The 26,023-nt window shown below is 37.2% G+C and overlaps 4 protein-coding genes and 2 pseudogenes across 4 annotated transcripts; all 6 read right to left on the bottom strand.

The window, feature by feature from the left end:
- Positions 1 to 278: 278 nt before the first annotated feature.
- LOC121948857 (odorant receptor 131-2-like) lies at positions 279 to 1,361 on the bottom strand. The gene is made up of 2 exons (XM_042494372.1): positions 1,209 to 1,361; positions 279 to 1,076 (listed from the first exon to the last, which is right to left on the bottom strand). The coding sequence occupies exons 1-2, from the start codon at positions 1,359 to 1,361 to the stop codon at positions 279 to 281; spliced, it is 951 nt and encodes a 316-aa protein (XP_042350306.1).
- Positions 1,362 to 5,331: 3,970 nt separating this feature from the next.
- LOC121948850 (odorant receptor 131-2-like) lies at positions 5,332 to 7,804 on the bottom strand. The gene is made up of 2 exons (XM_042494359.1): positions 7,649 to 7,804; positions 5,332 to 6,156 (listed from the first exon to the last, which is right to left on the bottom strand). The coding sequence occupies exons 1-2, from the start codon at positions 7,802 to 7,804 to the stop codon at positions 5,332 to 5,334; spliced, it is 981 nt and encodes a 326-aa protein (XP_042350293.1).
- Positions 7,805 to 10,428: 2,624 nt separating this feature from the next.
- Positions 10,429 to 12,709, bottom strand: LOC121948845 (odorant receptor 131-2-like). The gene is made up of 2 exons (XM_042494345.1): positions 12,554 to 12,709; positions 10,429 to 11,217 (listed from the first exon to the last, which is right to left on the bottom strand). Exons 1-2 carry the CDS (start codon positions 12,707 to 12,709, stop codon positions 10,429 to 10,431), a joined length of 945 nt encoding a protein of 314 aa, XP_042350279.1.
- Positions 12,710 to 14,352: 1,643 nt separating this feature from the next.
- On the bottom strand, positions 14,353 to 15,976 carry LOC121948843 (annotated as a pseudogene).
- A 2,654-nt stretch (positions 15,977 to 18,630) lies between these two features.
- On the bottom strand, positions 18,631 to 20,684 carry LOC121948833 (annotated as a pseudogene).
- A 1,398-nt stretch (positions 20,685 to 22,082) lies between these two features.
- Positions 22,083 to 24,207, bottom strand: LOC121960698 (odorant receptor 131-2-like). The gene is made up of 2 exons (XM_042510526.1): positions 24,058 to 24,207; positions 22,083 to 22,850 (listed from the first exon to the last, which is right to left on the bottom strand). Exons 1-2 carry the CDS (start codon positions 24,205 to 24,207, stop codon positions 22,083 to 22,085), a joined length of 918 nt encoding a protein of 305 aa, XP_042366460.1.
- Between the last annotated feature and the right edge of the window lie 1,816 nt (positions 24,208 to 26,023).

Here is a 26,023-nt window from a genome sequence, read left to right as displayed (position 1 = left end):
GAGAGAAAAAAACAGAGCAAACTAAACAAAAGCACAGCATCATTTCTGCAATGTTCATAACATTAATAAATCCATCAAGCACAGCACCAATGCTGGTGACACAAGCTTTACCAATGCATAATAATTCACAATGAGTGCCTTCATAATTCAAAATGTATTGTTATATTGCACTACATATGAACTCCCTCATATGGTGCAACCGCCAACATTAAGTTATAGCGCAAATCACCTCTTATGTTATATCTTATGCTTTATTTGAACCTACTCACAGCTGGATTTTATGGCCTCTGTAGAGTTTTTTGTGGATGAGTTTGAGCACTACCTGTACAGAAAATATGTCTCTTCAGGTACTTCCTGAACATCTTGTCTCGTAGCCCATAAACAACCGGACTGATGAGTCGAGGCAGAACGTGAACCAGTATAGAGATGGTGAAGCGAATGGCCAGCACGCCTTTTGGGTGCAAATATGTCAGACCGGCTATGATAACATGAAAAACGTAGGTGAGCATACACAGCAGCAGCTGGAAGCCGTGCAGGAGGACGGTGTTTCTTGCTTTCTTGGCGTCCGTCGCAGCTGCCTTTGCTGTGAACAGGATCCTGAAGTATGTGTAGAAAAGAGTGAGCCACACGATAACCATGAAAATCGTGTTGGATGCGTCTCTCTTCTGCGAGAGATCAGGGTGTCTGAAAATATTTTCTCTGAGACAAAAAACTCTGGAACGAAAGAACCCCAGGGATTCGGTCGCCAAGGCAACAAATAAATCCGGTAGGATTGTGAGTGAACTTAACACCCAAATCACGGCGATTGCAGCATATGCTTTCCTGACTGTGCAGATCTGGGTGTGGCGGAGAGGGAAGCATATGGCGATGTAGCACTCTACCGCCATGACGCCTAGTGTTAGGGGATTGTTTAGATTTGCAAGTATAGCAATCATGAGAAAAATGATGCATAAAGAGACCTTTAAAGTGAACACGATGTAACTCAGGACCTGAATGAGGGTGAACAGTGTCAGCAGGATGATGTCATTGATCACCAGGTGGATGTACAGGATGTAGCGTGGGTTCATATTGAAAACCTGCAGGGAAGAATTTGGGAAAACAAGAGGATAGAAGTCGAGACAATGCAATTATTTACATGAGAATATATGACAATATACTTAACTTTTTGTACACTTGTGCATAAAATGGATTTCTAAAACAGTTCAGACCTGGTGTTTGGTGAATGTGTGTACCAGGGTGCCGTTGACAAAGTTGATGGAGATGCAGAGAACCACAGTAATCACATTCTTGATCACAGCCGTGTTCAAAGTGTCCCGATAGACAACCGTTGTGAAATTCCTGCCAGTGTTTGAAACACTCATGAGTCAGCTGACGGGGTCTGCTTCACTGGAAACAGCTGTCGGTCACATCAGAATAGACTGGAGTCAGTTACGTCCTTTTCGGTTATTTTAGCTTCTGACTGGTTGACACAGATGTGCTTGATGTGCAGTGAAGTAAAGTGAAGAGGAGCAAATTTGACCACATGTGTAACTGGTTAAAAATATTGTCAGCAGTCAACCGATTGATGATGAACAGTTTTTTTTTTTTGTTGTTTTTTGTTTTTCTTAATATTTTATTGAAACTTTTTTCAGTAAGAAAATAGAAACAGCACCACCCATCGCTCCCCACAGATGTAAGGGAGGAGATGGAAGGATAAAAAGGGAGAGAAAAACAACAAAAAAGAGAAAAAAATCAGTGTACTTTACTTATTGATCGCTTACTGTAAATATCCATAATTAGAATAATAGAGTATTACTGATCTGCAGTTTAAAAAATAATGCCTCAGAAAGATAAACTTGACAACGTAATTAAAAACACAGGTCTTATGTTGGCCATAAACAGTAAAAGCTTGTAATATGTGATTATTTAGTAATACTGAGATTTGCAGTTACTATAACTTTATCTTGGTAAGCAGTCCATTTTTCATTGAAATGTATGCAAAAATCAAACAAAAATCACTTTTGTTCAATCAATCATTCAGATGTTAATTGTTTGACACTTTTCATACACAAAAACTGTATCACAAATTGCTTCATGCAATAAAATCAAGCCGAGGAAAAGCTAATGTTAGTGAGGGAACACCAGAGACAGGATAAAACCTATAAATAGAAAGATAAAAATAATTAAATAAGTATATATATAAAATGATAACAGTAATAATAAAGAATAAGTAAAATACTTAAGCTGTAAATAAGAGGTAACCAAAAGGATAACAGCAAAAAGTAAAATAATACATTTTCAAAATAATAAAATAGGAAGTGAGACAGACTAAAATGTATAAAAAAAAAATTCTCAATAGATAAAAAAAAAAAGTTCAAATAAAAGCCACACAAAAAAAGGTAGATCTGAGTTTGCTTTTAAAAATATCATCTCACCTGCCCTCAGGCAACAAACGTGTAATAAAAGGATGTCTCAACGATTTTAATTATCGACTTTATTTGATGTATAAATGTTATTTATGGTGTTGTTAGATCGCTGTTAGACAACCCTGTTTACAGGTGTCTTTATGTGCAGTTTTTTAAAACTGCTAAATGCCAGAAAATATGCATTGAGGGAGGATATTTAATTAGATAAATTCACTGTGTGAATTTTGTTAATTGTAACACCTCTCTTTTTTGAGTATTATTAGTAACAGATCACACAAGTCAGAAACAATCATGCACAGCATCACAGGAATCTAATTCAACACGAAATCGATAGTTAATACTGCTAATAATAGTGTAAACAAATCTTTATCTGCAACATTGAATGAATAGGTGGTTTGAAAAACTGCAAACAAATATTGATAAAGAATTCAAAAGTCAGTGTTAATTGTCAGTGATAATTTTAATTCTAATTCTAATTAATTCTAATTCTATTTTTTTTTTTCTAATTTTTCAGTAGAGCTGTTCTTATCAATGTGATGAGGCATAAAATCTGTAAGGCAAGTTTATTTCTCCAATTTATTATACAAAATATTCTACAAAACCCTTCAGACACAGGGAAAGTCAAAGTGCTTTATAGGGGCAAAGGGATAAATGAAACACATTACAATTGCACTCAAACACTTGAAGAAATACAGTTAATTATTACTCCTGTGGTTTTACTGTCATTACACGTAAACATAGTTTATACACTTGTAGTTATTAGTGGAGCATTAAAACAGAAACCGTCTTTACAAAAGTAAATAGCACAAAATTGATGGCCACCAATATTCAAATCATGTTAACAATAAAACAATAAAACATTATTGTTATTATAAAAATCGTTTACTTCTAAAGTCGACAAAATCAGTCTAAAAGTCCGAAATACAGAAATAACCACACAGAAAATATTAGAAAATAAAAATCTGGATATTTTCCATTTGTGCACAGAGAATAACACAGAAAGAATCAGTACCTACCTTGGAAATAGTCACGTGGCGTTCATACATACAGCGAGTCAGATGGCTTTTGAAATTACTTTTAAATCATAGTTAAATGTCACGGGATCAAGAACAGTCACGAGTTTAATGTATGTGTGGTTACATGTGAGACGTCAGTGAGTAGACTTTAGTTAAAACTTAAAACTGTTCATACAGATTGCGTCATAAATTCTGTTTCCACGCTGTTCATTTTTGGATAAATTCACAATAAAATGACATTACTGTGCAATAATTTGGCAGATGCTTTTGTCCAAAGTGACTTGTAATAATCATCTTATGTACACCTGCTCTCAGGCAAGAATACAAAGCCTTTGACTTTCACATAGAAAACCCTTTATCTATACTGAATCAGCTGCAGGGTTTTCCTTGTGCAAAACATCACTCTGCATGTACTTTTATTCTGAAACAGAGTTTTGACTGGATATTCACAGCCTGTTACTGTATTTTATTGTGTGTGGCTATAACTCATTCATCTCTTTTTTTATTTTACAAAGCATCACAAAGATTTTATTGGACCCTTTTTTCCCATGTTTTTGTGTCTAAGTGACTGATGTTAATATTTTTTTAAAATTGGGTCAGCATTTAATGAGAAGGCTTCAGCTGCACAAATCCTTCAACAGGCGTGGAGCGGCTAATCTGGAGAACCAGGAAAACTCCCAGTGGGCCTGGCTGGTTGTGGGGCCTGCAAGAGCTGGTGTACAGTCACAGTAAATAGATCATGCAGGCTGCACTTGCAGGAGTGTAGGTTACAATAGGTCAAGGGTGGCCGAGTGGCCTCGCCTGTGACCCGAGGCCGGTGGAGACACTGCTGTAACAAGATCTGTGTAAAACTTAAATATGTGACCATGGGCAGCACAGGTATAATGTTTTGACGAGTTTATGTGTGCGACCCACTGTGGGACATTTAAAAAGCAGCTGTCAGCAAAGCAGCTAATTCAAAGAAGAAAAACTGGCTGTAAATGTCCACAAAACTGGTTAAACAATGAGATTTAGGAGCTCCAAGCAGAGGCGGAGTTTAGCGGTGGGAATGGTGAAACTGGGAGTAAAACAAACAATTATCTGCTCATATCAAATGCAGCTGGACTCAACAATGATGCTTACATCTTAACTAAGAACCAGCGGTCCATGGACACTGACGTGGCCAGAAATCGTTTATTCTTGCCGGGAAAATACAAAATGCAAAACCTAAAGGCATATACATTTTAAAATTAATTGATTTTATTACTAGATTTAAAAACAATGCAAAATTGATCGTCAGAAAAATGCTAATTATCAGATCAGATAATCAGCTGATAATAAGTCAGTTTACAGCATACAGTGTATTATCACATGTAAATATTTGCATAATTTACTTAGGATTTTGATACTTAAGTAGGTTAATTGCCAGAAAATTAATTTTGATACTTCTGTAGAGTTGATCCAAAATGGGAACCGCAGTATTCGGTGCCTGGATTCTAGTTGTCTCTGTGAATGAAATTATTATCTGTGCTGTGACGTCACGTGCACCCCCTCTGTCACAGAGACAATATATGATTGTTATTGACATGTTGTGCCATTGTTATTGTTTAGAGAGTGCTGCTGACACATTTATCATTTGTCATGCTAGAGGCGGGCGCTCATGTGTTAAACGTCACCGTCGTGCCTCTTTTGATTGCGTGATGCCGTGATGTTGTGATGCCGTGTAAAATCACAAACTGGAGCGGAGTGATGCCGCCATTGTTTGGTTCTGTGTAAACAGGCAGGGGCATGTGTAAACAAAAGGGGGGCTTTGTTGTGGCTCTATAGCGTGATCTCTGAGTGAAAGTGTCTTTCTTCTATAACAGGAGGGCTCAGTCTAAGGAGCCGGGGGACGTTGTAGGCCTCGTCAGGAGATGTATACTTTACTTTATCTAATACAGCAACATGAGTTTTGCTGCGACCTGTGGTTTGATGCTTGTTCTCACTGCACACACCAGATACCTAATCAAATGCTGTCTAAATGTCTGGTCTCGCAGCCCGTACACTATAGGACTGATAAACCTGGGCAGAATCTGGACCACAATATAAGAGGCAAACGCTACATGTAAATGCTGTTTAGGGAACCAGTGCAGCAGAGCCTGTCTCACTGAGTGTGCTATGTAGGTCAGCATACACAACAGCAGCTGGAAGCCATGGAGCAGGATCGTGTTCCTGGCCTTCTTCGTGTTCCCACTTTCTGCTTTAGCTGCTTTAGCTGTCTGAGCAGCTAAGAAGATCATGATGTAAGTGTAGAGGAGCGTGAGCCAAACACTGATCAGATAAATGATGTGGGAAACATCTCTCTTCTCCATGTGTATACGATGTCGGAAAATGTTATCCCTTATACAAAACATTGTGGAGTAAAACAACTGCACCGGCTCTGTTGCCAGGAGAACAAACATATCTGGCAGGACTAAGGCTGCACTCATGGCCCAAATCCAACCAATCAGAATATACGTTTTTTTGACGTTACAGAACTCGGCGTGTCGCAGCGGTAAACAAATAGCGATGTAGCACTCCACTGCCATGACAGCCAGATTTAACGGCGTGTTGAGGGTGGTGAAGATGGAAAAGGTAATAATGAGGCAACATAAGGAAGCATTGATTTTGTAAAAGATGTAACTGAGCAGAACAAGGCTGATCGATAAAGTCAGCTGGATCATGTCGTTAACCACCAGGTGGATAAACAGGATGTAACGTGGATTCATGTAAAATATCTGGAACACAAAAAAAGAATCAGTTAGTTAACCCTCAGGCTCCGCTTTAATATTACACACACTCATATCACTCTGTGTACAAAATACGCTTTTCAAAATCAAGCTTTAAAATATATGATACATTTTTTACACATTTTTTAAATTATCGCAGCCTGGGATGTGTCAGTGATTAGCAGCAACATTGATTTTTCATACTTTTTTTTCTGTACAGTGTCAAACACTTACTCATACCACTCAAAATGCACCATTCAAAATCAGGCTATTAAAGATATTATACATATTTTCGACTTACACTGACTTTGTTTTTTAACCATCAGTCTTAATCATAAATATCAAATATTCATAATGTATTTTCTCCATTTGCCAAATATGGTAAAAAATGATGATGTCATCAGTTGGAAATTAGGGAAAATGACAAATTCCAAGTCAAAAGCCCAGAATGACACCCAGAAATAACACAGTGCATGTTTTTCTGGGTGTCACTCTGGGCCACAGTGTCCACAGTGTATTTTAGACTTATTGTAGGAGCTGAGCTACAAATTCACAGATTAAACAAAAATACACAACCTTGACAATACGTATGTCATATGCATGAACACAACTAAAATTATCAAAAAATGAAGGATGAAAACAGCAAATGCACCAAACAGTCACAATCAATGTTGCTGCTAATCATTGATATATCCCAGGGTTTGATAATCAAAAACATGGCATTTAAAGGGTTAAATCTGAAAATTAATGAATATTTGATATTCATGATTAGGACTGGTGTTAAATTTGTAAGTAGAAAATCATAGTAATGCATATTATCTTTGATAGCCTGATTTTAAAAAGTGCAGTTTGTATTCAGAGTGATATGAGTGTGAGTGTTTGACTCTGCACAAAAAAAGAATAGAAATTGAATCATTCAATCATTCACATGCCCCAGGCTGTGATAGTTTAAAAAACATCCAGAAAAAATCCAGAAAATTACAGTTACAATATCATAATATCATATTTAAATGTATACGTTTATGTAAATATTTAAATTTATGTTACATAGTTATTATTAATTTAAGCTCTTTTTTGTAAGGTAATTTACTTGTTTTTCTTTCTTTCTTTCTTTCTTTCTACCTTTCTACCTTTCTTTCTACCTTTATTTATTTATTTTTTGATAATTTTCAGGTAATTTTCTAATTTTTGGCTAATTTCTTCTGAAATTGCTCATTGTATTCTTTGTGTGTTTCTTATAAAAGAAATCCAGCAGGTTTTTAAAGGGTTAATATATTTAATAATAGAAGTAAAATATAGTGATGGTGTATAATATAATAAAACAATACAACATGTTAACATAATGTAGTATAAAATAGTGTAGCATGACAGTAGTATAGTAAATAATAAATAAAGAATAGAGTATAATTATTACAAATGATGTATAAATCAGTCCAACAGAGCTTACAACAATAATGACTATGAACTACGAATAACAGAAATATTAATAAAGGATTCTGACCTGGTGTTTCCTGAAGGTGTGAACCAGAGTACCATTGATGTAGTTGATGGTGAGGCCCAGAGCCACAACGATCACATTTTTGGCCACAGCCGTGCTGTACGAGTCTCGATAAATCACACCAGTAGACACATTAGAGCCGTTAGACGAGGAATTCATTGAGCTGATGAGGATCCTGCCAGCCTCTGTTACAGAAGAAAAAAAGATATTTTAATGTTTCATTAGTGCAAATTTAAAGATTAATTTGTTCTTCTGTTTACAAATTTTCCCCACAATTGCAGCAATATCTAATTTAGCAATTCAAGAAATTAGAGAAAAAATAAATAAAAAAACAATAAACTCATCTTTACTTTTTATCAAAAAGGCATATCCAAAAACACCTGTCATATTTACATAAAGCTCTGCATGATGTTATGCATTTCTTTAAAAGCAGGACTCCGATAGAAAGTTTAGGTTAAGCAGATTATCTCAGGATGAGACTGTCACACTTTCCCAACAAGCAGCAGATCATTTGTTTCATTATCTTTTCTTACACACATGATTTTTTAACACTTCACAATAAGATCAGCAAATGCTCGATGCATAGATATTAATATAAGGTTATGTTGATTGATCATTTTAAAAAATGTAGCTATTAATTTCTTTTTTTCCTTTCAGATGAATAGATTTCCGCTTGTTAAAACACAGAGATGTGATCAGTTTAGAAATTAATGTCCACACTGTTTAAAAGGATTTCAATACTGATCACATCTCTGTGTTTTAACAAGCGGAAATCTATTCATCTGAAAGGAAAAAAAGAAATTAATAGCTACATTTTTTAAAATGATCAATCAACATAACCTTATATTAATATCTATGCATCGTACACTCCTGTTTGTAGTTTGACCGGTCATGAAATGAGTCTTCGCTCTGAGTGTGGCTTTATAAGACGGCAGCAGGGTGACGCATGAGCCCTGCAGCATGGCAGAGACAGTTAGGTGACTGGACCCTGATCTGTCAGTCAAAACAGGACAAACATCTTTAAACCTACTGTAGTGTTTGAACATAGCGGAGCAATACTGAGATTCTCTGACTTATGATGGAACTTTAAGAAGAATTATATCATTGACCAAAAAAAACAAAAAACAAAAGAGGGAGCTTGTTTCAGTGTATTGCAGGTAGAGCTACTGTGCTCAAGGACATGCTGAAACCAATTAATCAGGGTGTTAAAGTTTTTTTTTTTTTTTTACTGAGGCACATTTATCAACAATAATAGCTTGAATTAGGATAACACAGATGTTACATTTCAGCACTATCAGAGGAGAGGGGGTGCTGCTGGATCTCATCACGGCCAACAGATATGATTTGTTTGTTTATTTAATGATTTTTTTGGCTCCGCCAACAAGTAATTCTGAAACCTCTAGACGAGACAGCCGTTGCCTAGCAACACATAAACATTTTCGTATGCACTGTTTTGCTAATCTGTGTTAGCTTGTTCTGCACAGACAAGCTGCTTCGTATCATAAACATGTATCTCTGTGTTTCCAGTGAAGTAAGTCAGTTGACAGTCATTTTGGCGGCCTGTGTGATTCAGATAAGTTAGTCTGATCAGACAGCTAGTTTCTTCAGCGTGTGTCCACTCACCGCCGTGATCTCGGTCACCCTGAACCCCATGTCAGACAGTTTGTGTGTGTCGGCGTCTCTCAGGCTGCGGTTGGTGTAAGATGAGGGTGTCCCTGTCTCACTGCACATCCATGTAACATCTGTGGCAGCTGGTTACTCCAGGGCTGCAGGTGGAGGGCTTTTGCATCAGACAGGATTTTGCTCAGGTATTTTTTGAGGTCAAACAGATTTTCACGCTCGTCCAGCACTGATACTATCTATGCTAATGTTTGATAACCACCAACCGATAATGTTTTCCTTATTAACAGTTTAGAACAGCTGTGAAGGGAAGTAATGCATGCAGAGTAAAAAAGTTCCAGTCAAATATGCTCTGTGGTTGGGGGTATGCAAGGATTTGAAAAATCAGACAGAAAGCTCCAAGGGACTCTCTTTTAAAATGTTAAAATACCTTCATTACTACAGCAAAATACCTTTATTACAAGAGTGCCTTGGTGTTTTCAGTCTGATTTGGTGTTGTACTGTACATTAGCACTCATGGATTGCCTCCTGACCAATCAAATTGCTTGGCTGGAGCTAACTGTTGTATAATTTCACGTCTAAATGTGTCAAATTGCATGAACACGTTGAGAGGTTTTGTAGTTATCACCAACAGAGCAGCGGAGTAGTACGTTTTCAAATGAGCTATCTGTTTATTTTGGAAAAAATGCTGTAACTGCTGTTTCCCCTTGTGTTATTGCCATTAGTTACACGTTTGTTGGAACATAATGAACTGTAGCAAAATCAGAAGAACCAGTGATGAGATGCAGATCAACATGTTTTCATATCTAACTCAGTGAATTAAGGATTTATTCCGACCAAACCAGAGCAGGTTTTTTACTTGAACAGTTGAGTAACTAACCTCTCTTTTTATACAGCAAATTTTCAGGTCATTTTCTTGTTACCTTTTGCTAAATTCTTTCAATTTTTGAGAAATTTATTGCCAAGTTGCTCATGCTTATTTTTTCATGTTTTTGAAAGAAGTAAGTTATTTACTCAGGTTTAAATTATTTTAATGCCATTGAAAGGTGCCTGAACACAGCACAAGAAAACCAAAACGTGTTATCAAGTGTTGGTCATTTTTTAAACTGTTCTATATGTTTCTGGACATGACAAAAGTCTGACCAACATCTTGAGGAGAAACGTCACTTTTTGAGATGTGTCGTATTTGAATGGCAGTTCACTGTGCACAGATACTTTTGGATGTACTTCCTGAAAGTCTTCTCTCGCACACCGTAGACAATAGGACTAAGAAAGCGAGGGAGGATTTGGTTTATGATAAAGATGACAAAGTTTATGGCCACCACGCCTCTTGGGAACATGTATATGAGCACTTGCCTTAACATAGGTTCCACGTAGACCATCATACAGAGCAGCACCTGAAAGCCATGAAGGATGATCGTGTTTCTCGCCTTTTTGGCGTCTGCATCAGCAGCTTTGGCCACAAACAAAATTCTAAAGTAAGTGTAGAACAAAGTGAGCCAAACCGCCACCAGAAACAGTATGTGAGATGCATCCCTCTTCTTTAAACTGTAGGTGTTTCTGAACACAGTGTCCCTCAGGCAAAGCACTCTTGAATTTAAGAACTCTGGAGGCTCAGTGGCCAAAAGGATAAAGACATCCGGCAGGACGGACAGTGAACTCAACGTCCACACTATGCCGATCACAATATATGTTCGTTTGACCGTGCAGATGTGGTTGTAGCGGAGAGGAATGCAGACGGCGACGTAGCACTCTGCTGCCATGAAGGCTAAGTTGAGAGGGTAGTTTTGTGTGGTCAAAATGGCCGGCAGGATGAAGAGGCAGCAGAGGGAGACGTGGATTGTGTGGAAGGTGTAGGTGAAGATGCAGAGAGTGATGCTGGTTGTCAGCTGGATGATGTTGTTGACCACCAGGTGGATGAAAAGGATAAAGCGAGGGTTCATCTTGAAGATCTGAACCGAGGAGCAGAATCCAGGGTTAGATTACAGCGTAAAACACATCGCTGCCTGCAGTCGCATTGATCAAAACACTAATATTTTTAACAATTGATCAAAATTATATTATTAACCTTACACTAATATTTTTAGCAGTGTTCAGTGTTTTTTTGAATGCCTAAACATTAACAGAAGGTTGACACTGAAAAAGAGAGATTAAACATAAAAAACTGTCATTGTGAAAACAAAACTGACACCGAAAAAAAGACATGATGAAAATTTTGAAGAAAAATGAAGAAAAAAAGGTAATTGAAAAAAAAAACATAGAAATGAAAAAGGTATCAAAGTCAAACAATTTGCAATGTCTGTGTTTTATTTTTAAGAGGATTTATTTCAGTGTCATAAGTATGCATTAAACAGCTATTGGAACATTAGCCGAGCAGGGAGAAAAGAAAAGAAAAAACACTGAATTTACCAAAAAAGAAGCCTATGAAGCATGCATTATTGTTTAGAATAATATAATCTGGAGAATGTATTAAAATATACATAAGAATATCAAAAAACCTTTATCTGATGGAATATTGACAGGATATAATCTGCTCAATTCATCCAATTTACTTGTTTTACACAAACTTTTTTTCCATTTTTATGTTCACTATTTGTCTTTATTGTACAGTTGTACAGTTGTGCTGTATGATTATTGTTGTGCATTGAATATAATATGAATGTTTACTTAATAATAGAAAGGCGTCCCTTAAGGAAAAAAGGTTGGGAACCAGCTTTAAACCTCTGAAAGAGTGCCGTGAAAGTTAATGACTGAATTATTAATGAACGGATCAAATGGCTGTATCATGAAGTTTTATGTCGATTTGTTGCTTGCATTAATGTAGAATAAAATACATTCTTACAGTTGTGCATTGAGCAACTTCTAGATACTAGAGATTGTGTCAAATTAAGTGTTCTTTTTACCATTCTTGTATGCGTACAGGATGTCAAAACCCAAAAATGATGACTTTACTTTAGTAAAGTTGCTCTCTTTTATAGAATAAGACAAGTGAGAGAAGGTTCAAGTTAAACAATCACTAATTTTTGTTCTAAAAAAGCTACATGTCCACTAAATTGATGTTTATCCTTTGCTTTTCAGGTTTAAAAACTATTTATTTCATGTCCAAAACACATGCAATCAGCACATTTAAACCAGAAGTTAGAAGAAAGTAACTAATCAACTACAATAAGAGGAACACGGTTAAATACCCTTTTAAAACCAACTTTTTGAGGAAGAGCAGATAAAAAATACAATAAAGGAAGTTTCCACATTCAATTTTCGCTTCAGCTGAAATGATACTTTACAGACATGATGCCTGTTGAATGTGTGGACCATTGTGGCGTTGATGTAGTTGATGGCGATGCCCAGGACGACAACAATCACATTCTTACAGACAGCCATAACAAACGTGTCCCTGTAATTCACAGCTCCTGTCACATTGCTTTCCCTGGGTGTCAAATTCATGTCTGAAAAACTTCAAAAGCAAAAGACAATAGATAATAGTAGATTAGTAGCAAAAGATAATAGTAAAATACTGTGTTATATTTGTATTAATTATATTTATATATGACATATAGTATTTAAAGCAAGCATTCTGAAAACTTTGCAGGATGACATATTCTGACTTTTAAAAACATTTTTAAAAGAAATCAGAAGAAGAAGGTGAAGCACACAGATATACTGTGTACCGTGACAATACTGACCTCAGTTTTAGGATTCTGAGCTGGAGGTGAATCTGATTTCATATGATTGTGCCATTGCAAGAGAGCTTTTTTATACAGTAGATTTGTACTCAGTGTGTACACTTCTGACCTGCAACACACACCCACACTGTGTACATGCCTGTACATACGTGTAATTTTAGATCTAGTCTGTTACTTAGTATGTTAAGTGGATTTACTGTTTGTGTAGTTTATCACAATGTACACCATATCACAATATCACAATATTGGATAGTTCTGCAACTTAATAAAAAAAATGTAATGCAATTTTCTTTTAATTTATTGAGTCAAACATGAACAAACAGTATTATTTAACCTATCTTAGACCCAAAATAGAAATTTAGCAAGCACAGCGGAAAAACGAAACACGAAATCATTTCAGTGCAGCAGATATATTACGGACAAAAAAAGCTTTCAACTTCGTCATTGACTCTTGCTACCATGCGTTTATATGACGCAACCTCTAAATGTTTCAAAATCTGAAGGGGATGTTTTTTTTCCAGAATCTGCGGTTCTCTTGAGCAGCTAAATTTATCAGAAACAAAGAAACAATATATCTTAATACATTTGGCAATCCTGTTTGGTCCCCCCTAAGGCACTGCCTTGGTGATTTAAGTACCGTCGTTACCATCCACTTCCCTATGTGATCCTCAACTTTTTCCCAAATTGGTTAACAAGTTTACAATCCCAGTTTGCATGTAGAAATATTACTCTTTATCGGGAACCAGTATTGTACAATTATCGTTAGGGTTTCGCTCGCCTCCCCACTCTCTTTGTGGTGTGGAAAAACAACATGCCACCTTATCCTATCCTAACCTTTACCTTACTATAGGAAAGATGGCCAAGATGCTTACTCCAAGAAATTAGATGCAATGAGAATTAGATCACATAGTATTTAAATGATAGGCTGCCGTCTTTTGTAGAAACTCAACCAATCTTTGCTGTTAGTTTGTCTCCAGCTCGCAGTGGTTGAATCCTCATCCTGCAGTTACAGTTAACCTTTCTGCTAATGCTAACATCCAACTGTTGACTGGACGCTTCAAGTCCACAACAAAAACCTAACACTTCCAGCCTGAGATGAGCTGGGTCCTTCAAAATAAAAGCACCCAATACTTTTTAAAAATGTCATTATTGAAGTACTTTATCTAACGTCCATAAAACTTATTGTAAATGCAGCGTATTCAATAATTATGTATTTTAGTAACCAACATTATATCTCGATATATGTTGTGTATCCCAAATAGCCTTTAAATATTGCAGTATTATTCTAAAGCCATATCACCCAGCCCTGTTTGAACTTCACGCTGTTTGCATGTTACTTGGTGGAAATGACTGTAGACACTTGTGCAGTTTCCTTTTTATTTCACCTTTTATTGAAAGACCTTCTTAGATAAATTTTTGCGGTAAGCTGAATGTACACAGATACCTTTTCAAATAATTCCTGAAAGTGTTGTTCGTATGCCATAGATGATCGGACTAATGGATCGAGGCAGGACCTGTACAATAATGTAGTACGCAAAGAGGTAGTCTGTGAAGTTCTTTGGGAACCATTGCGTGAGAACAGTTACTAACTGGGGGGCGACATATGTTGTCATACACAGCAGCAGCTGAAACCCATGGAGGATGATTGTGTTTCTGGCCTTTTTAGCATCTTTGCTGGCAGTTTTAGCAGTGAACAGAATCCTGAAGTACGTGTAGAAGATCGTGATCCAAACTAGAACTAAAAACACTGAATACGTGATGTCTCTCTTCTTGATGATGAGGGGATGTGGGAAGACAGTTTGTCTGAGGCAGAGGACTCTGGTATGAAAGAAGTCCAGAGGCTCTGTGGCCAAAGTGATGAAGAGATCAGGAAGGACAGACAAAATGGTCGTCGCCCAGATTAAACCAATCAGCATTACAGTTCTTTTGACCGTGCAGATCTGCACGTGTCGGAGGGGGAGACAGATGGCGATGTAGCACTCCACTGCCATGCAGGCCAGGTTCAGAGGGGTGTTTTCAGTGGTGAAAAGAGCAATCAGGACGAAGATGCAGCAGATGTAGACGTTTATCTTGTGGATGGTGTAGCTAATGACAAAGAGGATGATGGTCACTATCACTTGGATCATGTCGTTGACCACCAGGTGAATAAAAAGGACGTAGCGTGGATTCATGTAGAAGATCTGGAGGGTGGAACACAGCAAAGGGCAGGAAAAGTTACCATTAACAAATATTATACTGATGATTGAAGTAACCTTTTATAGTTGGCATTAACGAGGGCTGTACCCTCTCTGACCTTTGCTAGTTGATTCGGATTTAGTAATTCGATACAAATATTTGATGATTCATTTTTTTTTCCATACAAAGTTTTAAGGCATGAACAGGTTTCGTTCAGTGCGGCATTCACGTAATATAGTAAACAAGCTAATGGTGCTAACGACGGTTGCAAAAGTGCAATTACATTTTTTCCTGCAGTGAAAGTTGAGGGGAATCACTCCTCAGAAAAATCTGGGGACCAAAACGTTCCCAGAAGTGCACTACGAAAAAAAAAAAAAAAACATGGGCTCAACTTGAAGCAACATTAGTCAACTCAGACATTTTTAACTTGGCCCTTGATGATGTGGCATGTCAAAGTTTTTGAGACCATAAATAGAGAGATTTTGAGGTTTTTAAATGATGACCAGTCAGTGTGTGCTTGTAAATCATCCTTTCAACATGCCAACAACTCTGCTGGAGGAATGCAAGTTTGTAAATGTGAAGAAGTTATTAATAATTTTAGAATTATTTTTAGAATAGAAGATGATGCAAATATGAATTTCTGCATCAAATCCAAATGATTTTTTTCATTAGTGATAGCATTGCATTAAAGGAATATCAGACCTGGTGTTTGCAGAAGGTGTGTGAAGGTGGCTGAGCTTGCATTGATGAAGTTGAGAGAGATCCCGAGAACCATGACAATCACATACTTGGTCACTGCTTTAGAGAAGGAGTCTGCATCCCGGCCTGTCACGTTGGCAGATGACACGTTCATCTCTTTAGAGCCAAAGTTTAACTCTAAGAGAAAATAAGACAACAATGATTCAATGCCTGTTTTAAAATTGATGCTTTTAAATACAGTATTCGTTCAGAGTTAGCTCTACCTCAACCAATGCAACAGTCAGAACCAACACACAGTCAAAATCATCTAATGAGGTTAGATTTCAAGAGTAACCTTCCCAAAAAAAGACATTTGTCTGCACTAAGTACTTTTATTCTCAATACTTTTAAGTACATTCCTTATTACACTTACATACTTTTACTTTGATAATATTCTTAATGCAGGAATATGCAGTATGTTTAGTTTTGAACAAGAGAAAAATCTAAATATTGCCTCCACTGCTTCCTGCAGTGTATGATGATTAATGTGAAAAGACTTAGTTTGCACCTTTACTTTATAGAATAAAAAGTTTTGAAAATAATCAAACATTCGCTATTGGTACCAGATTTGCAGAGCATCAGTGTAAATATACAAATATGTAACTTTCTTGCTCTGAAATTCAGATTAATGCATTAAATCAAATGGGATAAAAGTATGATAATAAAAATGAAGACAATGAATGAGGCTCATCATTCAGTTAGATCAATTTGTTTGTTTTATCAACAAAGGATTTTTAAACAGTGTCCTTATCAGATTTCAAAACAGTCATTTCATTTGCAAAGAATTTGTTATCATCTCATCCAACAGTCAGACTTTAAGAAATAAAAAACAAAAGAACAATGTAAAACAAATCTGCAACAGGAAAAATTTGTCACATTTAGCAATGTTTTTGAAAACCAAAACATCACAATAAACCTTTTATACATGTAAATCCCTGCAGAAAAACCTAATTATCAGAGTTTTCAGTGCTTCACGGGACATTTTTAGATATCTGACTTAAAATGTGCAGCAGGTGGTGCTTACCTTAATTATTATTGCATTTAGACATGGACACCAGCATTAAGGGCTGCACTAAATCTCTGACTTTATATGTGATATGATCAGGATACAGACGTGTGTGTTAACATGTTGAGGTGTAACATGCACACATGTAGGAGATGGGTGTGTGTTTGTGTCGTAATCTGAGGTGTGTGTGATTGTGTGCGTGTTAGTTTGTGTGAGTGTAGTCATGTTTTACTGTTGTTGTTCTGTGTTGCCACGTCTTGTGAGAACAATCAAATTACTTTCGATAAGTACAATTTTAGACTTTTTAAGACCTTCCTAATACTATTTTAAATATCACTGAAGGCCAAACTTGTTATGGAAATACACACCAAAAGTGAAAATATTTTTCTTTCAAGTTAAACACATAGATGTTGTTTAAAAAAAAATAAACAGCAAGGCTTGAAATACCATGTGCCCATGCACATAGTGCACGTAAAACAAAGCTGTGCATGTGATTTTAAGAACTATATGCACTGGTGCAGATGCAGCTGTCTATTCTTATGTATTGACGGTGACTTACTTTTTTTTTTACGAGCTCTCAATCTGTTACGTTCATTTTCTTATGCAGCAGAAAGCTTATTTATAAGTGATAACATCAGTAAAATGATAAATAACTGATAATAAATAACTTCCAGCATCACATTTAGTTTCATTTATATCTACTAACAGCAGTGACAGCTGCTGTTAACATAAGGAGTTGGACTTTTTCCACATTGACTTGCATCGGGAAAGAGACATTTCTAAATCAGTGGATCATTTTTTGTGGACATCAAAACCCCCACTAAAAGTATAATTTCACTATCCAGATTTAAGCCATCCAGTTTGATAACAATTGAAAAGTCTAAAAGAGCTGCAAGATTACATGTTTTACACTGCCATTTAGCTAGTGAGGTGCTCAACTGGAGGTCTGTCCCTTGGAGGTTGCCCGCTTTGGCACACTCGCCCATACTTTCACACTGTAAGTGCACATGCCTCATGGGCCAGGTAATGTGGAAGATCAGGGTATTTTCATACTTTTTCTTTTTTTTTTTTCATCGTCGATATCTTTTTCAGGGACGTCACTATGAGACTTATTTTGCACAGGTGGTTTTGTAGTGAAATACAACAACAGAGACTCTGAACTGTTGAACAACTGAAGTCGAATATCAAACAGAACTCAAAAAAAAAAAAAAAAAAACCATTAATATTAGTGTCCTCAGTTTCCAAACACAGTGTTATTAAAAGAAAAGGTGATGTCACACGGTGGTAAACATGTCACTGATCCAACTTCAGATTCAGAAGATGACGGCAGTGCATGTATGTGCAGCAGCCAGTAGCTCCTCAAATCCTTGCTACTTTTTTCTACATTTTTCTATTTTTTGACACCATGACCCCTTCTACTGAAGCCCGACTTTTCTATGATAGAAGCACTTATCAACATCGGGAGAAGTTGTGTGGATTTTGGACTGATTGCAGCAGACCGCAAGAGGATCCCCACCGGTGGCATCTGCCGAGCAGCCAGTCAGACCAGAGAGGAGAAATGAAACTAAAGCCCTGGACAAAGAGAGGGAGGAGAGCCGGCATCAGGGCGAGGCTGACCTGACTTGGAAGAAGAGCTGTTCCTCTACCAAGCCTTCTTCTGGCAAATGTCTGGTCGCAGGAGAGTGGAGTGAATGAGATGCGATTAAGGCTCACTCAGCAACGGGAGATCAGAGACTGCTCTGCGCACATCTTCACAGACATGGTTAATCCTTTACATCGTGGATCAAGTGCTTGCACTGGATGGACTGACCTTGTGGGAGCCATTTTGACACAAGACTCTTATGCAAATTCAAAAAACGCACTGCAGGAATTGAATGATGCCATCAGCAGCAACATGCAACAGCAACAGCAACATTGCCCAAGGAACTGGATGGAATTTTCATAGTAGCTGCTGATTTTAATCAGCTCATCCATTCCAAAGATGTAGCAGGATCAAGGAAATATGTTTTCTTTTTTTCAACTTGGTTGAAACCAATAAATCTACCTTCTACTTTTTTGGACACGTTGCAGGCATGAAATTCATAAAATGTGTATATTTACAATGAGGTTTTTCAGTTTGAACATCAAATATCTTCAATTAAATGTAGGTTTCACAGGTTATTGCATTCTGTTTTTATTTACATTTTACACAATGCCCCAACTTTTTTGGAATCGGGGTTGTACATATTAGATATTTCTTCAGGTACTTCCTGAAAGTGTTGTCTCGTATGCCATAGATGATTGGACTGATGGAACGAGGCAGGACCTGTACAATAATGTAGGAGGCAAAGAGGGAGTCTGTGTAATACTTAGGAAACCACTGCCTCAGAGCACCTTTCAACCAGTGAGCTGCACATATGTTGTCATACACAGCAGCAGCTGAAACCCATGGAGGATGATTGTGTTTCTGGCCTTTTTAGCATCTTTGCTGGCAGTTTTAGCAGTGAACAGAATCCTGAAGTACGTGTAGAAGATCGTGATCCAAACTAGAACTAAAAACACTGAATACGTGATCTCTCTCTTCTTGATGATGAGGGGATGTGGGAAGACAGTTTGTCTTAGGCAGAAGACTCTGGTATGAAAGAGGTCCAGAGGCTCTGTGGCCAAAGTGATGAAGAGATCAGGAAGGACAGACAAAATGGTCGTTGCCCAGATTAAACCAATCAGCATTACAGTTCTTCTGACCGTGCAGATCCGCACGTGTTGAAGGGGGAGACAGATGGCGATGTAGCACTCCACTGCCATGCAGGCCAGGTTCAGAGGGGTGTTTTCAGTGGTGAAAAGAGCCATCAGGATGAAGATGCAGCAGATGGAGACGTTTATCTTGTAGATGGTGTAGCTAATGACAAACATCATAATGGTCAGCGTCACTTGGATCATGTCGTTGACCACCAGGTGGATGAAAAGGATGTAGCGTGGATTCATGTAGAAGATCTGGAGGGTGGGAAGAAAAACTCACAGAAAGGAGGCAGAGGTTATGATCACCATGTGGTCAGGGCTTTAAAGCACTGTAGCAGTAAATTTCATTTTAAAATATTTCAGTAATTTTGTAACTATGCTGACTCACCACAATCTTTGCCATTTATTTTTTGGCTCTAAAATGAAGAGAAACTTTGAGTCATAGTTTAACCTCCTCTAACAGGAGCCTTGTGGCTAACATTACATAACATAAATTTAGGCCTGCTGGGATTAAAAAAAAACATTGAATAATCTTGGCAAATGAAGGGCTAGTTAATTGATTGTGACTTAAAGAGAGTAGCTACACATCGAGGCGTAATAAAATGTAAACACGTGAGTTATATCAGTATTCATCCCCTGTAGAGTTGTCATGAATGTCAAAATTGGTCATTGGTCTGGACTACACAGAGCAAAAAAATATTCCCACACAGTAAAGAATATGACCATAATGTAATGTATGCTGATTTACTGTAGTTTTACATGAAGGTTTTCACATTCAGATTTCTGATTTAACCAAACTTTAAACAGGCTGTTGACATAGAGTAGGATTGTCCTTTTCTTGAACGTGTGCGGGATTTAAAAGCTGTCCACATTTGTCTCCTGTCGAGCTGCTGGTAACTTCTTCAGTAAACTCCTCATTAGCTCGTGCATGTTTCAGTGAATATCTGACCTGGTGTTTGCAGAAGGTTTGAATGAGGCCTCCGTTGATGTAGGTGATGAAGATCCCGAGAACCACAACGATCACATTCTTGATCACAGCTTTAGTGAAGGAGTCTCGATACTGTAAAACCACCGTCACATTTAGAGATGAAGCGTTCATCTTTTGACACTAAAAAGAAAAGATGAATATTCTTCAGTTAAGAGTAAATGTTTACGCTGATCACAGATTATGAGTCATATTTTAACGATCTAAAGCACATGGCTGAAAGTGCATTCACGGTGTGTCCAACTTTGTATGGTTTAAAGGTGCATAATCTGGGCTAAGGTAAGACGACAGGGGACGCAGGACTGTATTTGGTCCACAAATTAATAACAAAAACATCAAATGTCAAGGTCAGTGTGACCTTGTCTGCAGCTCATTATATCTCAAGAGCAACTGGAGGTACTTTTGTCGAAGTTCTGCTGTTAAATTAGAGCAAAAATTCCAAATTAAGATTTAGTTCTTTAAACAGCATCTTCAGTGGTAATAATTGTTTATATGATTAAGCATGAAGAGACAAACTGCCCATGTCTCAGTTTGGGACAAATGACTTGTCCATTCATTGAACTGATCTGAAACGGTGTTCTGATAATCAGGGAACAGAAAACATTAAAGCTCTACAGGATGAAATGATTCACACTGAACAATATGAAAAACATGAAAAACGAAAGCCGGAACGAAGCCTGAAACATCGTTTAAGTCAGCACACAGTTCAGAGCTGTCATGTCATTCTCAGCAGGTGGCTCTTACCTCAGTTGATGCTTGAAGATCAAGACACCAACAGTTTGGCTCCCGCAAATCCCAAACTTTATATGTGGTGTGGTGGCAAATGTCCCTGGATTCCCTGGTGTGTGTGTACATGTTTCAGTGTTTCATGCATACAGGAGTAATAGGTGTGATTTTAAGAAACAAAATCTGCAGTGGCACAATCAAAATTTGGTCCGCCTGGATTTATTGTTTAATAAGGTTTGTATAACATTGACTAATAATAATTAATAAAAAATAATTCATTATGTATTTTTGCTGCAGTGATGTCAGTTGATTGTAAAAATAGTGATGGGACTATAAAGATAAAAGAAGAGAAAAAAGAAACCTGAATCCCATAGATTTTTTTTTTTAAGATTTTTTCTGGGCTTTTTTATGCCTTTATTGATAGGACAGATATAGTGTGAAAGTGGGAGAAAGGGGGGATAACATACATATAAATTGCCGAGGCCAGAATCGAACCTGCAGCTGCTGCGGCGAGGATGAAGCCAGCTCTACCAACTGAGCTACTGGGCACCACAAATCTCATAGATTTTTACTGAAATAACACACACAGCAACACAGAACCGAGCTTTTTTTATTCTTGAATACAGTTGAACCAAGTGTTGGGAAGTAGAAAATAAAAAAATAAACATCATAAGATACGTAGTTTACCAACTATTTACTATTTAGTTTGCTTTTTTCCCTTTTTGTGTGTGGCTTAACTTTTGCCATTCTTCAAAGCAGTTTCAATTATACTCCATGAACCGATTCTTACTTAGGACTCCTTTCACAAAACACATACCTTTTCAGGTACTTCCTGAAAGTCTTGTCTCGTATGCCGTAGATGATTGGACTGATGGATCGAGGCAGAATCTGTATAATAATATAACAAGCAAACATAATGTCTGGAAAATTCTTCGGGAACCATCTCATCAGACCCTCCTTTAACAGCGGCTCTGCATATGTCGACATACACAGCAGCAGCTGAAAGCCATGAAGGATTATTGTGTTTCTGGCCTTTTTAGCATCTTTGCTCGCTGTTTGAGCAGTAAACAGGATCTTAAAGTAAGTGTAAAAGATGATAAACCAAACAACAACCAAATACACAATGTAGGTGACATCCCTCTTCTTGATAATGTGGGGATTTCTAAAGGCAGTTTCTCTGAGGCAGAAGACTCTGGTGTGAAAGAAGTCCAGAGGCTCTGTGGCCAAAGTGATGAAGAGATCAGGAAGGACAGACAACATGCTGGTCGCCCAGATTAAACCAATCAGCATTACAGTTCTCTTCACTGTGCAGATCTGCACGTGTCGGAGGGGGAGACAGATGGCGATGTAGCACTCCACCGCCATGCAGGCCAGGTTCAGAGGGGTGTTTTCAGTGGTGAAAAGAGCAATCAGGATGAAGGCGCCACAGACGGAGACATTTATTTTGTAGAGTATGTAGCTGATGATGAACAGCATGACGGTCAGCATCACTTGGATCATGTCGTTGAACACCAGGTGGATGAAAAGGATGTAGCGTGGATTCATGTAGAAGATCTGAAGGATGAGAAGAAAAACACAACGGTTTTGACTATGATACGCTGTGTGTGTGTGTGTGTGTGTGTGTGTTTTTGTGTGTTTTTGTTCAGCATATTCGGTGTGTTTCAGTCATCTGACCCGACAATGGTGGAGCAACGCCAGCACACCGTCCTCGTCTTATACACAGCTCTATATCATTGCTCAACAGAGTAACCCATTTGTCAAATATGTCCGCTCTGTCGGTGCTGTTGGGATACCAGTGTGATGCGAGAATCCACCATCTGCACCCAACCAGAGTGTGTGGCGTTGTTTTTAAACACTGGCGGATGGCACCAGGCACATCCACATACCAATGTATACCAGTAGCGTCACTTGATCACGTGACGGGATAGAATCGGTCATGTGCGCATGAAACGCTGAAGGACAGCGTCACAACCTTTGTTTGTTTTTCACAACCTTTGTTTGTTTTTCACAACCTTAGTTTGTTTTTAAAAAAATTTTTAAGATGATGATGATTTTTTGGGCTTTATTGCCTGTAATTGACAGGACAGTGTGTTATTTATATATAAAGCCAAATTTAACAAATCACTTTTCGGGTTTTACAGCATACGACATCCCTCTGACCGTACACATGGACAAAGGAAAAACTCCCCCCGAAAAAAGTCTGTAATGGGGGAAAAAATTGGTAGAAACCTTAGCAAGAGCAGCTGAGGCGGGATCCCTCTTCATGACGGACAGGCGTGCAATAGACAGACACTTTTCTCGGCACAGCTGGGGACTTGTGAACGGTGTTGTGGTGTTTGTTTCAATTAAATTACAGTAATGACATTAAGGAAAGACCTTCAGTGTTTGAATTAAAACAATGAAAATGTAGATGTCTACACTTGTTATTTTGAAGAGCCAGATATACATTTAATCCACACTGAATATGTTTTGCTGCTACTGTGTGTAAATACAGGTATTGGATCAGATTAGGAACAGCAAAAAAAAAAAAAAAACGGAAAACATGAAAACTAATTTAAATATTTCCAGCATATCGTTTCAGTGCATTTATCATTCCTGGTTACATGTGATTAACCCCTTGAAACTTGAACACATTGGCCTAAATTCTTTTAAAGACATGGGAGGAAGGCAATGAGTAACTTCAAAAGAAATAACCCAAAATTTGCCACAAAGGAGTAAAAAGCTACAAGAGAAAACCTGAAAAGTTAAAGGCATGTCGTACCTGGTGTTTACGAAAGGTTTGAATGAGGCCCACATTGATGTAGTTGATGGAGATGCTGAGAACCACAACGATCACATTCTTGGTCAAAGCTTTAGAGAAGGAGTCTCGATGCTCGATAACCACGGTCACATTGGCAGACGATACGTTCATTTCCTGAAGGCTGCAGATCCAATAAAAACATTTTAGAGTGCACTGCGGAACCATCAACTCTAAAAAACAAGGAAAAATAAGCAATAAAATGGGGAAAATATTTATTTAAATTAGCAAAATTATCTGCCAACAGAAAAAGAAAATTTCTTATGATTTTTTGTAACAGCTGAAAAATGTCTTGTGTCAAAGAACCATAGAAAACTAGCACAACCAGACTAAAAACAAGCACATCTGTCAAGATACAAGATTTAAGAGTTATTTTCTCAATATAAAGAAACATTTGGCAAATGCTGTTGCCATCGTCAGAAAATAAGGCTTTGTGTTTGGAAATTGTATCTTAGAACCGGCGCAGCTACACTACAAAAATGCTGCAAAAAGACAAAACAGCTTAAAACATAAAATTGCCCCCATAAAGCAAGCATATATTGCTTTGATTTGAGGAATTTCATCTTACTCGGATTTTTGGTTTTGCAGCATATTGACTCACATGTAAGATGATCCTCTTAAATTTCATACAATAAATTCCCATGGAAGAAAAATTATTATATGCATTTACTCTCAAAAACTTTAAGATATTGACTATATAGTGCTAATTATTATAAACAATATCATAATAAAAGCAAAACACAAGGTTTGTTAAACTCAGTCTGTCTTCCTTATTAATTGAGCATTAATTAAGCATGATACATATAAAAACATGTTTATAGTTCAAATGTGTTAAAAAAAAAAACAACCTACAGAACACACTCTTGTGTAAATCATCATGAATGTCCATGAGGTGCATCACTTTACTTTTCAGTTAATTGTCACTAATTAACATATATTATATTTAATTAAGTGACACTTTATGTATATAAGTTAATCTGTATTGATCATTTACATTCTAATTTAAAATTAAAACCACCGTCATTTTAATAATTTCTTTTTAACCGTTAGAAACAGATGCACTCACCTCAGGGGTCAGGGTGTCAACTTGAAAGATAAAAAGTAAAAATACTGTTATTTGAAACTGAAATACATGTTTTTAGCACTAACTTAAAGAACATGAAGTGTGGTCATTTAATCATTTTTTGATGAGTGTTTTCTGTGTCCTTACCAAACTGTCATAACAAGCTGGTTAAGAATGAAAAAAGTATAGCATCTACCTCGGGTAAGAGCTTACATGATCGTTGTTTTTAAGTTAGTTCTTTTTAGTTTTGACATTCACGCTCCTTTTAAACAGCAAATGCAGTAATAATTTTGCTATCAGTGTTTTTTGTAGAAGTAAATGTCATCTTTTTAGTTTTTAACCAAACTCGTTCCTTCTGATTGCTTCATCCAGCAGACTCGGATTTGTTTTCTGGAAATTAGGTTGAGAGAATATTAAGTATAACATGACCTGCAACAGAAAAAATATAAAAAATCACATTTAAGATTAAAAAATAAAACAAACAAAAACACAAACCATAAACAGGCCTAGCACTTCATTCTGTAGACTAATCAGGCCCAGCGTTGTTAAATACAGTTTTTGTATTAGTACACAACACTTTACAAAAACGTAAATCAACAGATAAAAGGTTAAATGGTGTTCACAGTGGAAATGATGAAGGCACATTACTGCGCAGGACTCACCTCAGCCTTTCCGAAGCAACATTATCGGTAATCTGGTTTGAATGCTTCAGCTTCGACTTTTTATGCTGTTTGGACGACAATCATCCAAGGATTCAGGGCGGATGTGTGTGTGTGTGTGTGTGTGTGTGTGTGTGTGTGTACACATACTTTTAGAACTGTGAAAGTAAATGAGTAAATATATAAACTTCCAAAACAAAACTTACAT

Source organism: Plectropomus leopardus, chromosome 2 (genome assembly GCF_008729295.1).
Source record: "Plectropomus leopardus isolate mb chromosome 2, YSFRI_Pleo_2.0, whole genome shotgun sequence".
NCBI classification, from domain to species: Eukaryota; Metazoa; Chordata; class Actinopteri; order Perciformes; family Serranidae; genus Plectropomus; species Plectropomus leopardus.
Note: the sequence above shows the minus strand (reverse complement) of the source record. Positions and strands in the feature narration are given on the sequence as shown.

Coding starts and splice junctions, on each gene's coding strand:
- LOC121948857 (XM_042494372.1), bottom strand. CDS start 1,361: ATGAGTGTTTCAAACACTGGCAGGAATTTCACAACGGTTGTCTATCGG. Junction 1,077..1,208: donor ACACATTCACCAAACACCAG/GTCTGAACTGTT, acceptor TCTTCCCTGCAG/GTTTTCAATATGAACCCACG.
- LOC121948850 (XM_042494359.1), bottom strand. CDS start 7,804: ATGAATTCCTCGTCTAACGGCTCTAATGTGTCTACTGGTGTGATTTAT. Junction 6,157..7,648: donor ACACCTTCAGGAAACACCAG/GTCAGAATCCTT, acceptor TTTGTGTTCCAG/ATATTTTACATGAATCCACG.
- LOC121948845 (XM_042494345.1), bottom strand. CDS start 12,709: ATGAATTTGACACCCAGGGAAAGCAATGTGACAGGAGCTGTGAATTAC. Junction 11,218..12,553: donor ACACATTCAACAGGCATCAT/GTCTGTAAAGTA, acceptor TCCTCGGTTCAG/ATCTTCAAGATGAACCCTCG.
- LOC121960698 (XM_042510526.1), bottom strand. CDS start 24,207: ATGAACGTATCGTCTGCCAATGTGACCGTGGTTATCGAGCATCGAGAC. Junction 22,851..24,057: donor AAACCTTTCGTAAACACCAG/GTACGACATGCC, acceptor CTCATCCTTCAG/ATCTTCTACATGAATCCACG.